This window comes from Chiloscyllium punctatum, chromosome 23 (genome assembly GCF_047496795.1).
Source record: "Chiloscyllium punctatum isolate Juve2018m chromosome 23, sChiPun1.3, whole genome shotgun sequence".
Lineage (NCBI taxonomy): Eukaryota > Metazoa > Chordata > Chondrichthyes > Orectolobiformes > Hemiscylliidae > Chiloscyllium > Chiloscyllium punctatum.
In genome coordinates, this window is record NC_092761.1 from 93,330,399 (window position 1) to 93,346,265 (window position 15,867).

At 40.2% G+C, this 15,867-nt stretch overlaps 1 protein-coding gene across 4 annotated transcripts in view; it reads right to left on the bottom strand.

Annotated features, from left to right (window-relative positions):
* The window catches only part of grik4 (glutamate receptor, ionotropic, kainate 4), a 173,503-nt gene that overhangs the window by 41,853 nt on the left and 115,783 nt on the right, over positions 1 to 15,867 (bottom strand). For all 4 annotated transcript variants that reach the window (XM_072593556.1, XM_072593559.1, XM_072593557.1 and 1 more), the window contains 3 exons: positions 13,100 to 13,204; positions 10,559 to 10,666; positions 2,645 to 2,848 (listed from right to left, as the gene is read on the bottom strand). In XM_072593556.1, coding sequence (XP_072449657.1) covers positions 2,645 to 2,848; positions 10,559 to 10,666; positions 13,100 to 13,204 — 417 coding nt within the window. The remainder of the gene's footprint in view (positions 1 to 2,644; positions 2,849 to 10,558; positions 10,667 to 13,099; positions 13,205 to 15,867) is intronic.

The window sequence follows — 15,867 nt, forward strand, 5'->3', positions numbered from 1 at the left end:
TGAATAAGAAGGGTTTGAAGGAAAATGGGCCAGGTGCTGGCAGGTGTGACTAGATTGGGTTTGGTATCTAGTCGGCATGGATGAGTTGGACCGAAGGGTCTGTTTCTGTGCTGCACATCTCTATGACTCTAAGACTCTATGTCAGGTGTCAGATCTCTCGGTGGGACAGCACTTTGATGATAGTGATCACAACTCCTTGTCTTTTACTATACACAAGGAGAGGGATAGGAGATGGTAGGGGAAAGTATTTAATTGGGGGAGGGGGAATTACAATGCTATTAGGCAGGAACTGGGATGCCTAAATTGGGAACAGATGTTCTCAGGAAATGCACAATAGAAATGTGGAGGCTGTTGAGGAAGCACTTGCTGACAGTACTGGATAGGTTTGTCCCACTGAGACAAGGAAGGGATGATTGGGTGAAGGAATCTTGAGTGACAAGGAATGTGGAACATCTAGTTAAGAGGAAGAAGGAAGCTTACTTAAGGTTGAAGAGGCAAGGATCAGACAGGGCTCTAGAGGGTTACAAAGTATCCAAGAAGGAACTGAAGAATGGACTTAGGAGAGCTAGAAGGGGACATAGAAAAGCTTTAGAGGATAGGACTAAGGAAAACCCCAAGGTGTTCTACACTTGTGTGAGAAACCAGAGGATGGCCAGAGTGAGGGTAGGGCTGATCAGGGATAGTGAAGGGAATTTACGCCTAGGAAATCCCCTGGGCCAGATGAGATATAGAGTTGAGAGTGTGGTATTGGAAAAGCACAGCAGGTCAGACAGCATCTGAGGAGCAGGAGAATCAATGTTTCGGGCATAAACCCTTCATCAGGAATCTGTGCTTTTCCAGGAACATACTCTCGACTCTGACCTCCAACATCAGCAATCCTCACTTTCTACCAGATGGGATATACCCTCTGTTACTACAGGAAGCGAGGGAAGAGACTGCTGTGTTTTTTGCAATGATCTTTGCCTCCTCACTGTTCACTGGAGTACTGCCAGATAATTGGAGGGTAGCAAATGTTATTCCCTTGTTCAAGAAAGGGAATAGGTACAATCCTCGGAACTATAGACCAGTCAGTCTTATGTCAGTGGTGGGCAAAGTATTGGAGAGGATTCTGACAGATAGGATTTATGACTACTTGGAAAACTATAGTTTGACTGGAGATAGTCACCATGGCTTTGTGAGGGGCAAGTCATGCCTCACAAACGTTACTGAATTCTTTGAGGATGTGACAAAACACATTGATGAAGGTAGAGCAGTAGATATGGTGTACATGGATTTTAGCAAGGCATTTCATAAGGTTCCTGTGGTAGGCTCATGCGGAAAGTAAGGAGGCATGGGATACAGTGAAATCTGTCTACCTGGACACAGAATTGGCTGGCCCATAGAAGACCAAGGATGGTGATCCACCCTCCTCTCCGACCTATCAATTTTACCCCTTCCTCCATCCACCTATTTCACTCCCAGCTATCTTCTCCCCAGCCCCACCCCCTCCCACTTATCTCTCCACCCCCGAGGCATCCAACCTCATTCCTGATGAAGGGCTCCTGCATGAAACGTCGATTTTCCTGCTCCTCAGATGCTGCCTGACCTGCTGTGCTTTGCCAGCACCGATCTAATCTTGACTCTGATCTCCAGCATCCGCAGTCCTCACTTTCACTGCGTAGATGGAAAGTATTCAGCCTGGAGCTACGTTCTATCACTAATTGTCCCTAACTAGTTACCTGACGAAGGAGCAGTACTAGATAGTGATAGAACGTAGAACAAAGAACAATACAGGCCTTTCAACTCTCAATATTGTGCCGGCCATTTATCTTACTCAAGATTGGACTAACCTACATACCCTTCATTGTTTTATCTTCCATGTGCCTATAGTTTCAAATAAACCTGTTGGACTATAACCTGGTGTTGCATGATTTTTAACTTTATCCTTGAATTAGTTTTGGTGAACATGGGTTGGAAGTTATCGGCTCCCATATCCCAACCTGAGCACAGTAGTTCCCTAGGGACCTGTGCCCCTGTTACTGCACCCACCCCCCTGGATCCTGGTGGTGAACTGCCTCCTCAAATCCCTACACTGCATGGACATATAGGCAAAGCCACAGGGCTTTTGGGCGGTAGGCCCTGTGTCTTAAAAGACTCCTAGGTGGAACTTCTACATTAACATTGCCCAAACGTTATCACATATGTTTTAACACATACTTGGTGATAACACAATTAGGAAAAAGAATTATGGGGTGAGAGGAGTAAAAGTCATATTAGTGTTGAACAGGACCACTTTCAGGACTAAAGTAAGAGGTGATCTACTTCTCTACATTTTACAATGATACAGCTCACCTGGTAATGTGTGATACTGACAGTGGGGATTTAAAACAGGTACACATTAGAGCTCCTGCAATTAAACTTTCATATTGACGACTATATTCACTGACGTAAAATAAACTAATAGTCTCAATCTACAAAGGAGTGAAATTTCCAAGTGAAGCCTTTCAATTGATTGCGGAATCTCCAGGATTTGCCCAAGCACTGAAGTGCATGACTGTCAGCATCAACATGATCCTCAGTTACTAAGAAAGATTACTTAACTTCAACTTATTTAAAGCTGGCCTTTAATTCATTTGTCATTGTGTTTATATTGTTCAGTACTTACCCTTGAAATAAGCTCACCAACCATCCCAGTCCATGTGCCATTGGACTCTGCAACACCATATACACCATCAGCTACTAGTTGGATTTTGTAATAAAATTTCAGGATATCTGACAGCTCCTTCAGCATATCCACACAGAACCCCTCATAGCGATCATTTCCTTCCAATTCCTGGTAGTTTGGTTTTAGCATCACATAAGGATTTTCCTAAAGAAAACACGACACTTTGTTCAAAGAGCCAAACAGAGTAGGCACATAAAGGCTGTTTCACACAACACTGCAGAAAAGGAAAATTACGTTTGCATTCAGCTATTGTACATATTCAGTAGGTCTATGTTCCACATAAAATTTACTACTGCTATTTTAATACGGAAATTAATCCATTAACCTGATAAAATAAAAACCTATGAATTTACAGATGAACATCATTCATAACAAGCTGACCATTCAGTTAATGCTGCAGTATTTGAAACTGATATCTGGAAATCTGACATTGTGACAGTGTCTTCATGATCCAAAGTCATAGAACTAAAATACAACATTTGTTATGAAGTCTCTTATAAAAAAGAAATATTGTTATCCTAAATCATCTTAGAAGTATAATTTCTAATATGTTTAGCTATGACCTTAAAGTACAGTAAAAGTTGCCTACAAACTGTCATAGGTCAATCAATAGGTGTCACCTACTATTTGAGGCATAGTCTTAGTGAAACTATAATGCAGATGTACGGAGTAGAGTATTAATTCTTCTAATCTTGAGGGAAGAACCAAGTCCCTCTCTGTTGACTACTTCCTCCCTTATATAAATGCGCTAAGGTTACCCTGTGTGAAAAGAGGTAATTTATTATAGATTGGGAATTTAACCTGCTCTCCCACTCTGTATGGCTCAGTTACTCACTAAATAAACTCACCACAACTACTGGGAAGGCCCCATCCTGCCACTTTATTGCTCAGTTCAAGGATAGCATTTGCAGAATAAGTTCACTGAGCAGAGAACTGTGTATATAATGAGGACACCTAAAAAGAAGAAAATAAAACACCATAAAATGGAATGGGAGCAAATAAATGAAACAAGAAAGGGAATAGGACCTGCTTGTTTGTCTCTATTTATATATGAAGACATAAGATTTAGAAGCAGGAGTAGGCCATTCAGCCCTTTGGGCTTGTTCTACCTTTTAATAAGATCATGGCTGATCAGCTCCAATTTTCAGTCCACCCTCCTTTAAGGAGATCAAAACCGTACACAGTACCCCATAAGTAATCTCACCATGCCCAATGTACAACTGCAGGAAAGCAGCTCCTCCTTTCATATACTATTCCCTTTGTAATTAGCATTCACATTCTATTTGTTTTCCTAATCACTTGTTATACCTGGAATGCCAGTCTTTTGTGATTCATATGCCAGTACACCTAGTCCCCCAAATGTTAGAGTTCTGCAATCATTCTCCATTTAAATAACAAACTGCTTTTCTATTCTTCCTGCCAAAGTGGGAGACAAATTCACATTTTCTTGCATCATAAACCATCTACCAAACTTTTGCTAACTCAATTAACTTACCTCTATCCTTTTGCTTACTTACTAGGTCCTGACAACTTACCCTCCCATCTCGTTTGGTGGAATTGACATTTATCTTAATGTAAAACGCATATACTTTTAGTGTTACTGCATTGCCATTAATGGGCTCTGCACATAAATTGAATAATTAAAACACATGGTGGTAGTTAAAATTGCCACAGGTGTATTGGTAGTGGAAGACGCGATGTTGGTTGCATGTGATAGCACTATAGGATAGAAAAAAAGGTGATGGGGTGGGGCCCTCTTTTGATGCAGTGGTAGTGTCCCTACCTCTGGACCAAGAGGTACAAGGTTAAGTCCCATCTGCTTCAGAGGTGCGTGATGATATCTCTGAACAGATCGATTCAAAAAATAGGTTTAAGAAAGTAGTAGTGATGGTGCCGTGCCTGTTTGTGGAACAATGTTTCATGTTCCTACCCCTGGACAACAAGGTCTGGGTTTAAGTCCCACTTGCTCCAGACATGTGTGTAATTACATTACTGTACAGCTTGATTCATTTAAAAATTTGATATGTTTTGGGGCTAGATGTTTTGAAGTTGACATGTGTGAGATCATACAAACAGGGAAATATTCAGTGAATGGCAGGACACAAAGTAGCTCAAAGGAACAGCAGGATCTTGAGGGTGGAGTTGTTTGTCCACAGATGCCTGGAGGTAGCAGGACAGGAGATTAAGTTGGTTAAACTGGCATATGTGATACTTGCCCTTTAACATAGTATAGATTATAAAACCAGGGAGATTATGTTGGAACTGTAGAAAACTTAGGTTAGGGCACAGCTAGAGTGCTGTGTACACTTGTCCCCACACTATAGGAGGATTGCACTGGAGCAGCTGCAGAGGAGATTCACTAGGATGTTGCCTGGGATGGAGCTGTTTAGCCATGAAGAGAGGCTGGATAAGTTTGAATTGTTTTCTTTCGAGCAAAGAAGGCTGAGAGAGGATCTGATTGGGTATATAAGATTGAGGGGCTGAAACAGGAAGCAGCTATCCCCTTATTTGAAGATCCAATAACAAGGTGGTATAATTTTTTGACAGGAAGTTTAAAGGGGAATTGAGGAATATTTTATCACCCAGAGGGTGGTGAGAGTCTGGAATGCAGTACCTAGGGGTGGGAAACCTCACAACATTTAAAAAGTATTTGGATTAGTACTTTAAATGTCATAACATTTAAGGCTATGGGTCAAGAGCTGGAAAATGGGACTGGTGTATATAAGTCAGGACAACTCAATGCACCAAGGTGTCGCTTCTGTATTGTATGGCAGTTTGATAATACTGATAATTTTTTAGGGTATCACATTGATTGGAAGTAACATTTTATGACTTTGCTTTTGTTATCTTTTAAAACATTTCCATTTAAATCTCTGTAATTTTACAGCAAGCAGTGGGAAGACAAACAATACATCAACCTTTATTGCAAAAGGGTTTGAGTACAGGAACAAGGAAACCTTACTGCAGTTGTTTAGGGCCTTGGTCAGACCACATTTGAAATACTGTGTGCACTTTGGTCTCCTCACATAAGAAAAAATATGCTTACCAGAAAAGGGAAATTTCACCAGAGTGATACCTGACAGGACAAGTTTGTTGTATGAGGTGGACTGAGCCTGTACTCACTGAACTTGACAAAAATGAGATGATTTCATTGAATATAAGTTTATAATAGAGCTGGATAGACTGAATGCAGGATGATGTTTCCCTTGGTCATGGGGATCCAGAACAAAGGGCCACAGCCTCAACTATTTAAGACTGAGATAAGAGAACATTTCTTCACTGAGGGTAATGAAATTTTAGAATTCCCTGCCACTGAAAGTTGTAGAGGCTGAGTCACTGAATATGTTTGAGAAAGAAATAAATTTCTAAAGGCTAAAGGTGTCAAAGGTATGAGAAGGGAATGAAAGTATGGTTTTGAGGTAGATGACCTGGAGTACTTGTGAGCAATTTTGGCCCCCTTATTTAAGGAAAGATATTATTTCACTGGAGACAGTTCAGTGAAGGTTCATGCCAATAATCCCTACTGTGGAGAAATGGTTAAACAGGTTGGGACTCTATTCACTGGAATTTAGTAGAATGAGTGGTGATCTCATTGAAACATATACAATACTTCAGGGGCTTGACAGGGTAAAAACTAAAAAGATATTTCCCCTCAGTGGAGGGTGTAGGACCAGAGGGAATAGTTTCACAATAAAAGGACACCATTATGAGATTGATTTGAGGAGGAATTTTTTCTGTGAGGGTTGAGTTTCTTTGGAACTCCTTGCCAAGGGAGCTATGGGGACAGAGTCTTTGTGTATATTTAAGGCTGAGCTATCTAGATTCTTGGACAGTAAGGAGATCAGGATCATAGGGGAAACACAGGAAAGTGGCAATGAGAAATGTCAGATCAGCTCTGATCCCACTGAATGGCAGAGCAGCCTCGAGAGACCAAATGACCTGCTTCTGTTCAATATTTCTTATGGTCTTATCAGCCCAAGCAGGCTTGATGGGCTGAATAGCCTATTCTTGCTTCTATTTTCTGTGCTTCTCATGGGACAATTGAAAGTTAAGGCAGATGTTTGCAAGACCCAAAGGTGCCAAAAGGTTCTGGATTAAGCAATTGTGCCCACTTTAGTTCACTTTAGGTACAATTTAAAGTTTATTTGTCAGCTCTAAATAAGTAAAAAGGTTGAAATTAGCAGCTTAAATTGATATAGTTAAACAAATCACACATTTTGAAAAAGCTTTACTTCATTAACTTAGTCAATCAACTAAAACTGTAGAATAAAATAGCTTTATCTGTTCAAGGACATCATGATCTGTTTGTTAATTGCTACGTATTCCTGGAAATGTTTGGTAAATGGTTTTACAATGATTGGCATTATTGATAAGAATATGCAACATTGCTTGTACAACTCCTGATGTAAAAGGTTGTGTCATTTCTTCACACAATGAAATGTTATTCTCTAGGCTAAAGGAACTTAGAGATTAATATTTGTTTAGCTACCAGGACTCTAGTTATAGAAGTGAAGTAACAAGTGAAGTCTCTCATCTTAAGCCAATGGAAAGACTATAGGATACAGGAGCAGAATTAGACCATTCAGCCCATCAGGCATTGAGTATAGGAGTTGGGACATTATGTTAGAGTTGTATAAATCACTGGTGAGGCTGCAATTGTAGCATTGTGTACAGTTGTGGTCACCCTGTTATAGGAAAGGCATTGCTAAACTGGAACGAGTGCAAAGAAGATTTACGATAATGTTGCCAGGATTAATAACCTGAGTTATAGGGAGAGGTTGGCTAGGACAGGACTTTATTCCTTGGAACGTAGGAGAATGAGGGGTATAATTTGGGGTATCATTGTGGCTCAGTGGTTAGCACTACTGCCTCACAGCACCAGGGACCCTGGTTTGATTCCAGCCTTGGGGAGCATGTCTGTGTGGGTTTCCTCCGGGTGCTCTGGTTTCCTCTCACAGTCCAAAGATGTGCAGGTCAGGTGAATTGGCCATGCTAAATTGCCCCATTGTGTTAGATGCATTAGTCAGAGGTAAATGTGTCTGGGTGGGTTACTCTTTGGAGGGTCAGTGTGGACTTGTTGGGTTGAAGGCTGTTTCCACATTGTAGGGTATCTAATCTAAAATCATGAGGGGTATAGATAGGATGCATGCATATAGTCTTTTTCCCCAGGGACGGGGAATTGAAAATGAGAGGGCATAGGTTTAAGGTTAAAAGAGAAAGATTAAGGAAAGATCTGAGGGTAACTTTTCACACTGAGCGTGATGCTTATATGGAATGGACTGCCAGAGAAAGTGGTTGAGGCAGGTACAATAGCAACATTTAAAAAACATTTGGATAGGCACATGGATGGGAAGGGTTTAGAGGGACATGGGCCAAATGAGGGCAATTGGAACAAGCTGAGTGGGCATTGTGGTCAGCATGGACCAGTTTGGGCCAAAGGGCTTCTTTCTATGCTGTATTCCTCCATGACTCTGACTATGTTACTACTCCACACTACTACAGCACATGGTTGCTATGTTTCTTAACTCCATTCTTCTGCCTTTTCCCTGCAACCCTTGAACCCCTTTCTATAAGTTAATGGAAACCATTTCCTAACAAGAAATGGACAGCTCTTGGAATTAGGAATAAGAGTTGGAAACTCAGGTTTTTTTGCTGCATAGTTTTACTTGCTACTGTGGCACAATTCTTCTTAGTGTTTAACTTCAGATCACTTCAAGAACAGAAAAAAGGCATTGCCCATAAATGGCAATATTCAAGGAATCTTGGGCCTTGAGGGATCAAAATGCCCATTGTTTGCTACACTTCTTGTTTATTAAGTATTTATAATATCCTGCTTAATAAATTCTACTTGACTCATGAATATTGCTTATTCATACTTTGTTAGGTTAAGCAAACTGAGGATCTCATTGTCCTAAATGAAGAATTAAGAATTTTTAAATAGTAGTGTTATACCTCAAAACCTCGCTCGACTTGCAGCTGGTAGGCAAAGGGGATACTTTTGCAATGAGAACTGTGAGCACAAAAATTGCTAATTGTCTGGGAACTGTGTAATTAGCATAATATGGGCAGTGTCATGAACATGGGTAAGCTGTGGGCATAAGTCTGGCAATGCCAGGAGGCAAAAAGTAATAATGTTGCAAGTCACAGTTGTCTTCAGAAAGGTCAAAGGGATCAGTCAACATTCTCTGGTCAAACATAAATAAACATGGTTAGAACAGGGAACTGTGTAGGTCTGCAGGACAATTGGAGGCTATTGATCCACCATGCTTGTAGGTGATCTTTACTATAAACTCATTCTACTATCTGTGAACAGTCCTGTAGTTTACCCTGCTTCAAATATTTATACTCTTTTTCTCTTACAAGATACTGCAATTGAGGTAAGGTATTGCCTCCACCCAATAAATCTACATAAAGAATTTTGACATCTCTCTCCATTCTTACTGATAATTTAATTTGATACAATCTCATCACTGAATCTCAATCAATCTTCACTCAATCAAACTCCTTCCTAATTTCCAAAGTTTTTATTAAATCCCTGAGCTTTTTAAACATCAATGAGAATAATCAAGTATCTCAATCTCAACTTACATTTAAACTGCTGCTGGAGAGGAAAGCTTTATGTTCAGGTTGACTACAGTTTGAATATCATATCAAACTTGACTAGTCCGAGCAGAAACTGTCCTAAACTACATCAACATCTTAATGAACGTGCACAGAGCAGATGTCAGCTATGCCATTGAGTCTGTACCACCATTCAATGTGATAATGGATGTTGCATATCTCAATTCAATTTACTCATCTTGATACTCTTACAAAATTAACTTCATTTAGATATATTAATATTTTGGATAGATATTTCCAATGGTCAACCAATGTCCAATGCAAACTTGCATGCCTCCGAAAAAATAAGGAGATATCAAGCAGAACTAATCTAAAACCAATTTTTGCATCCAAATTTTCTTTCTATGGCTGTTTTTATGACATTACAATGACAACATTTAAATTTATCCTGTTGAAATACAGAACTTTTCAATGTATTCATTTGAGTACTTGTAACAATAAAACTATTCAAGTATTATATGGGATTGTCACTATAATTAGGTGAATATACCTCAGATACCTTATATCTTATCACCTTTGTAGCCTTGACTTGAATAATGCTATTTAGAGTCATAGAGTAATAGATATACAGAGTATGGAAACAGACTCTTCAGTTCAACTCGTCCATGCTGACCAGATATCCTAAATTAAATTAGTCCCATTTGCCAGCACTTGGCCCATTTCCCTCTAAACCCTCTCTATTTATAGGATGCCTTATAAATGTTATAATTTGTACTTGCCTCCACCACCTCCTCTGGCAGCTCATTCCATACACGTACCACCCTTTGCGTGAAGAGTTGCCCCTTAGGTCCCTTTTAAATCTTTCCCCTCTCACCCTAAACCTATGCCGTCTAGTTCTGGACTCCCCCAACCCAGGGAAAAGAGCTTGTTGATTTACCCTAACCATACCCGTCATGATTTTATAAACCTCTAAAAGGTCACCCCTCAGCCTCCAATGCTCCAAGGAAAACAGCCCCAGTCTGTTCAGCCTTTCCTTATAGCTCAAACACTCCTAACCTGGTAACATCCTTGTAAATCTTTTCTGAACCCTTTCAAATTTCCCAGCATCCTTCCTATAAGAGGGACACCAGAAGTGATTCATGATTAACTCATACCATGAAACTGTGATAGTTCAACGAATGAGTATTTTTGCACATTGAAAGTGTGTATCAGGTTAACTTTTCCATTGCACTCTCCAACTGTGCTACACAGATTATGTACACAATAAACGTACAGTTTATGGCTACTGCTTACCAAGATTGTTGTCACTATTAAAGTCTTATTGAACAAACTCTCTGAAGCATTTAAAAAGTATTTTTTTTTGTCCATCACTAGCCCATTCTCTGAGTGCCAGATCCCAACCTGTGGAAGGAAACAAAATTTTATACCTGTTGATGTATAAGGGAAAGGAGCTAAAACCATAAAATATTTGTTATTCTTAATTTTCACTTGTTCTTAAAGCGGCTTCAATTTCATTACCATGATGTCAATTTTCTGAGGACAACTTTCTGAAAAGCATCTGCAAAAAGCAATGCTTCACAATATTTCAATTTACTAATCTTAAACCTAAACAAAAACTTCCAATTTCTTTTACTTTTCAAATGTCATTGACATAAGACTTTACATCATGAAATAAGTTAAAAAATCACACAACACCAGATTATAGTCCAACTGGTTTATTTGGAAGCACTAGCTTTTGGAGTGCTGCTCCTTCATCAGGTGGCTGTGGAGAATAAGGCACTAAGACACAGAATTTATAGCAAAGATCAGTGTCATGCAACTAGAATGATATATTGAACAGACCTGGATTGCTGTTAAGTCTTTCATCTTTTAGAATGCGTTACAACTTTTGGTTCATTAACATGTAAATCCCAGAACATTGTTTCAGTCGCCTTCTCAAGATAACTTAAGATTTTATAACAAAAGGTGACATCTCAGCTCAGACAATACATTAAAGGTGTGATGTATCCCAATCTTGAGTCAGACTGATTCTATTTCCAAAGGGAAATTTACAAAATATTACATGTATTGACTGCTTGCAGAATGTGCATTTTTTGAGCAAAATAGAATTCTGAAAAAAAAATTCACCTCATAGACTTATGTGTGAGTGCGCATGCATGAGAAAGAGAGAGAGAGAGAGAGAGTGTGCATGTGGGTGTGAGTGCACGTATGTTTGCATGTGTGAAAGCTTCGTTACATGTGTGTGTAGGTGTGATGGAGAATAAGCTTGTGAGAGAGGGTTTGCGTGAGTTTGTGAGTATGTAAGAGTGTGTGTATATGTGTGCGCGTGTGTGTGTGTGCATGATCATGTATGAGAGTGTGTAGTGTAATGAGGTCACCTGTTATGTAACATGAACCCAAGGTCCCGGTTGAGGCCAACCCCATGGCTACTGAAACTGGCTATCAGCCTCTGCTTGGCACTTTGAGTTGTTGTCTGCCCTAAAGTACACCTTGGAGATGGTCACCCGAAGATCCGTGATGAACGCCCTTGACTGCTGAAGTGTTCGCTGACTAGGAGGGAACATCTCTGTCAGGTGATTGTTGTGCGGTGCCCATTCATCCATTGTCATACCTTATGCTTGGACTTGCCAATGTTCCATGCCTCACAGCATCCTTGCCTGCAGTGTATGAGATAGACAACATTGGCTGAATCACATGAGTTCCTACTGCATACATGGTGGGTGGTGTCCCCACAGGTAATGGTGGTAACCTTGTCGACACTTTAACATGTCTTGCAGTGGTTGACATTACAGAGTAGTACAATGTTGTGTTCATGATTGTCCTGAAGGCTGGGCAGTTTGCTGCAAACAATCGTCTGTTTAAGGTTTGGTGGTTATTTAAAGGCAAGAAGTGAAGGCGTTTGGGAGGACTTGGCGAGGTGCCCATCCTCATTGACAAAAACATCGCATAGATTTTCAGCTCCCAGGAAGTATCGGACAATGAAGGGTACCCTATCAGTTGCAACTCGTGTCTGTACAACAACGCAAAGTGCCAAGCAGAGGCTGATAGCCAGGTTCGGGACCCATGAGCATGGCCTCAGCTGGAACCTTGGGTTCATGTAACATTACAGGTGACCCCACTACACTGTACACTCTCACACACACAAGCACATAGTCTTACATACTCATACACTCACAGACCCTCTCTCCTACTCACGCTCTCTCTCATACATACACACACACCCTCTCACAGGCTTACACTCCATCACACCTACACACACATTTTACAAAGCTTTCACACTCACAAACACACACTCCCTCATGTGCACTCACAGTCATATGCACCCACTCTCTCTCCCCCTTATACACACGTACTCACATATAAGTCTATGAGGTGAATTTGTATTTGCAGAAATATATTTGCAGATACTTACTATTTTGCTCAAAAAATGCACATTCTGCAAGCAGTCAATATATGTAACATTTTAAAAGTTTATCTTTGGAAGTAGAACCAGTCTGACTCAAGATTGGGATACAGACAGGCTAACCTCACACCTTTAATGCATTGTCTGAGCTGAGATGTCACCGTTTGGCTATTAGTAATGCCAGTACCTGGGAATTTGTCCTGGCAAATCTGAAAGAGACCCTATGTTCCAGCAACGGAAATTGTTGAAGTCAGGCTTTGGGAAGAGATGATCAGCCTATCATCGGAACCAGAATTGAATTTTTTTCACCTGTTTTTTGCAGAGATGAGTTTGGCTGCTGACAACATAGCATAACGATTTCTCAAAATTGTTTACCAAATCCCAAAGAAGCTACACAAAAACTTTAGGAGAAGCAAAACTTCTCCCGTTACCTGATTCAGTGCATCTCTACTGCGTCGCATAATCTTCAGAATGTAATTAGTTCTTTGACCTTTGCTGTTGAATTCAATATGACCAGTTAGACCTTCTAATTCCACCTGGATTTGGGCACATGAAAAATTGGTCATTGACACAGTTTCATTTCAAATACGTTCACTGACAAAAACTTAAGAACATAAAGCTCAATTCCAGAGTCAGTTTGACTGCAATACTTACAATCCATTTTATTTACATACATTTTATTTCTACACTTCTCTACCGTGATGCAGATTTCATACTTCTAGACAAAATTATTTAAGTCTTGCTCATATTCTCCTTACCCTTCATCTGAGATAAATCTCAGCTTTACACTTAATCCCAATAATACTCTTTCCATTTGTTTGGGTAGTTCATCGGTACCACATTAATAAATTTGAGCTGTTATATGGGCTACCTTTACACTGGAATGACAATAGAAAAAAAGCTTTAAATCTGTGTTTGACAACTTTACTTAAAACAGAAGCATTCAGGGATATGAGTAAAGATGGGATGTGGAATTATGTGACAGATCAGTCATCACTTTGAATGGCAGAGCAGGCTCTCCTTGATTCTGTTACGGACCAGTCTAGACCCCGCCTCAAAACATTTTAAGAAGGAAGCCCAGACCCTAACATTTCTAGTTGTTTTAGACAGATGTAAGGTGGATACACCTGGAGTGATGCAGCTGGTCAAACCACTCAATTTTAAAAAAACAGAATTTATTTGCACTCTACTGAATGAAACATGAAGAAAGGAGACAAGAAAATAGAATAACAACCTACCTGAAAACCCGGTGGACACAATATCTCCCACAACTTAACAAAGAGATGTTCCGATTTCCTGAAACACCCCAAAAACACACCCCTTGGCAAGAAGAGTAAAATCAAACACAGGTTCTTACAGGAGAGATGTCAGTGAGAGAATCAGCCAGAAAACCTCTGTTGAATCTGGGAACCTTTCTCTTCAGCAGTTTTCTTTGACCAGCAACTTCAAACTAAAAATCAAACTAGAAAAAAAAATCTAAGCTGGGAGATCTGGCCACTCCCCTTTCATTGTACAAGTGTTTTAAAAAAAAACCCAAAGGCCTCTTCTGATTGTTGACTTAGTAGTATCTGTTAGCCACTTTTAAAATTGCCAGTTCAGACATATCGGTACATCTGCCTTTACGACCTTGTTAAATGGGCAGCATCATCATGTTCTAAGAGGACTGGATGCAGAACTGAGCGGGGACCACCAATTAGGATAACCTATCAGGATAAGCAGGCTGTGGTTCTTTTCTCTGGAGAAGTCAGTCAGATGAAGTTAGAGGTTCTTAAAATTCTGGAACAGTTTTGATAAATTAGATTTTGAGAAGTGTTTCTACTTGAGTGAAAGACTTGAATTAAAGAACATAAATACAAGACATAATTTAAAAAAAAAGCATAACAAGTGCAAAATGAATAAGTCATACAACTTTAAAAGTAGGCTCAGAAAGAGAGAAACCAGGTGGATTACATACATGAGCCCTTTGAAAGTGTTGGGGAAGAAGAGAAATGAGGTCACCATTCTTTGAGACAGTGAATTATTACGATGTAGAGTTTACTACCACCTTCTTACAATTAAAAAGAACAAAGAAAATTACAGCACAGGAACAGGCCCTTTGGCCCTCCAAGCCTGTGCTGATCCAGATCCTCTATCTAAACCTGTTACCTATTTTCTAACGATCTGTATTCCTCTGATCCTTGCCCATTCATGTACCTGTCCAGATACATCTGAAATGATGCTATCGCATCCCTCTCCACCACCTCCACTGGCAATGTGTTATAAGCACCCATCATCCTCTGTGTAAAGAACCTTGCACGCCTATACCCCTTAAACTTTTCCCCTCTCACCTTGAACTCATGACGCCTAGTAATTGAGTTCCCCACTCTGGGAAAAAGCTTCTTGCTATCCACCCTGTCTATACCTCTCATTATTTTGTGGACCTCAATGAGATCCCACCTCAACCTCTGCCCTTCTAATGAAAATAATCTTAATCTACTCACCCTCTCTTCAGAGCCAGCATTCTCCATACCAGGCAACATCCTGATGAACCTCCTCTGTACCCTCTCCAAAGCATCCACATCCTTTTGCTGTACCTAGAACTGTATGCAGTATTCGAAATGTGGCCGAACCAAAGTCCTATTCAACTGTAACGTGATCTGCCAACTTTTGTACTCAGTAGGAAGGAAAGCATGCCATATGCCTTCTTGATCACACTATTGACCTGCGTCGCCACCTTCAGAGTACAGATCCGAACACCAGATCTCTCCATGCATCAATTTTCTCTAGGGGTTTTTCCATTTATCATATAATTCTTGAATTAGATCTTCCAAAATGTATCTGCCATTTCTCTGCCCAACTCTCCAATCTATCTATATTCTGCTGCATTCTCTGACAGTCCCCTTCACTATCTGCTACTCCACCAATCTTAGTATCATCTGCAAACTTGCTATACTTATCTCCAGATCATTTATGTATATCACAAACAACAGTGGTCCTAGCACAGATCCTTGGGGACCACCACTGGTCACAGTTCTCCATTTTGAGAAACTCCCTTCCACTACTACTCTCTTCCTCCTGTAGCCCAGACAGTTCTCTATCCATCAAGTCACTACATCTTGGACCCCATGTGACTTCACTTTCTCCATCAGCCTACCATGGGGAACCTTATCAAAAGCCTTAATGAAGTCCATGTATATGACATCTATAGCTCTTCCCTCAT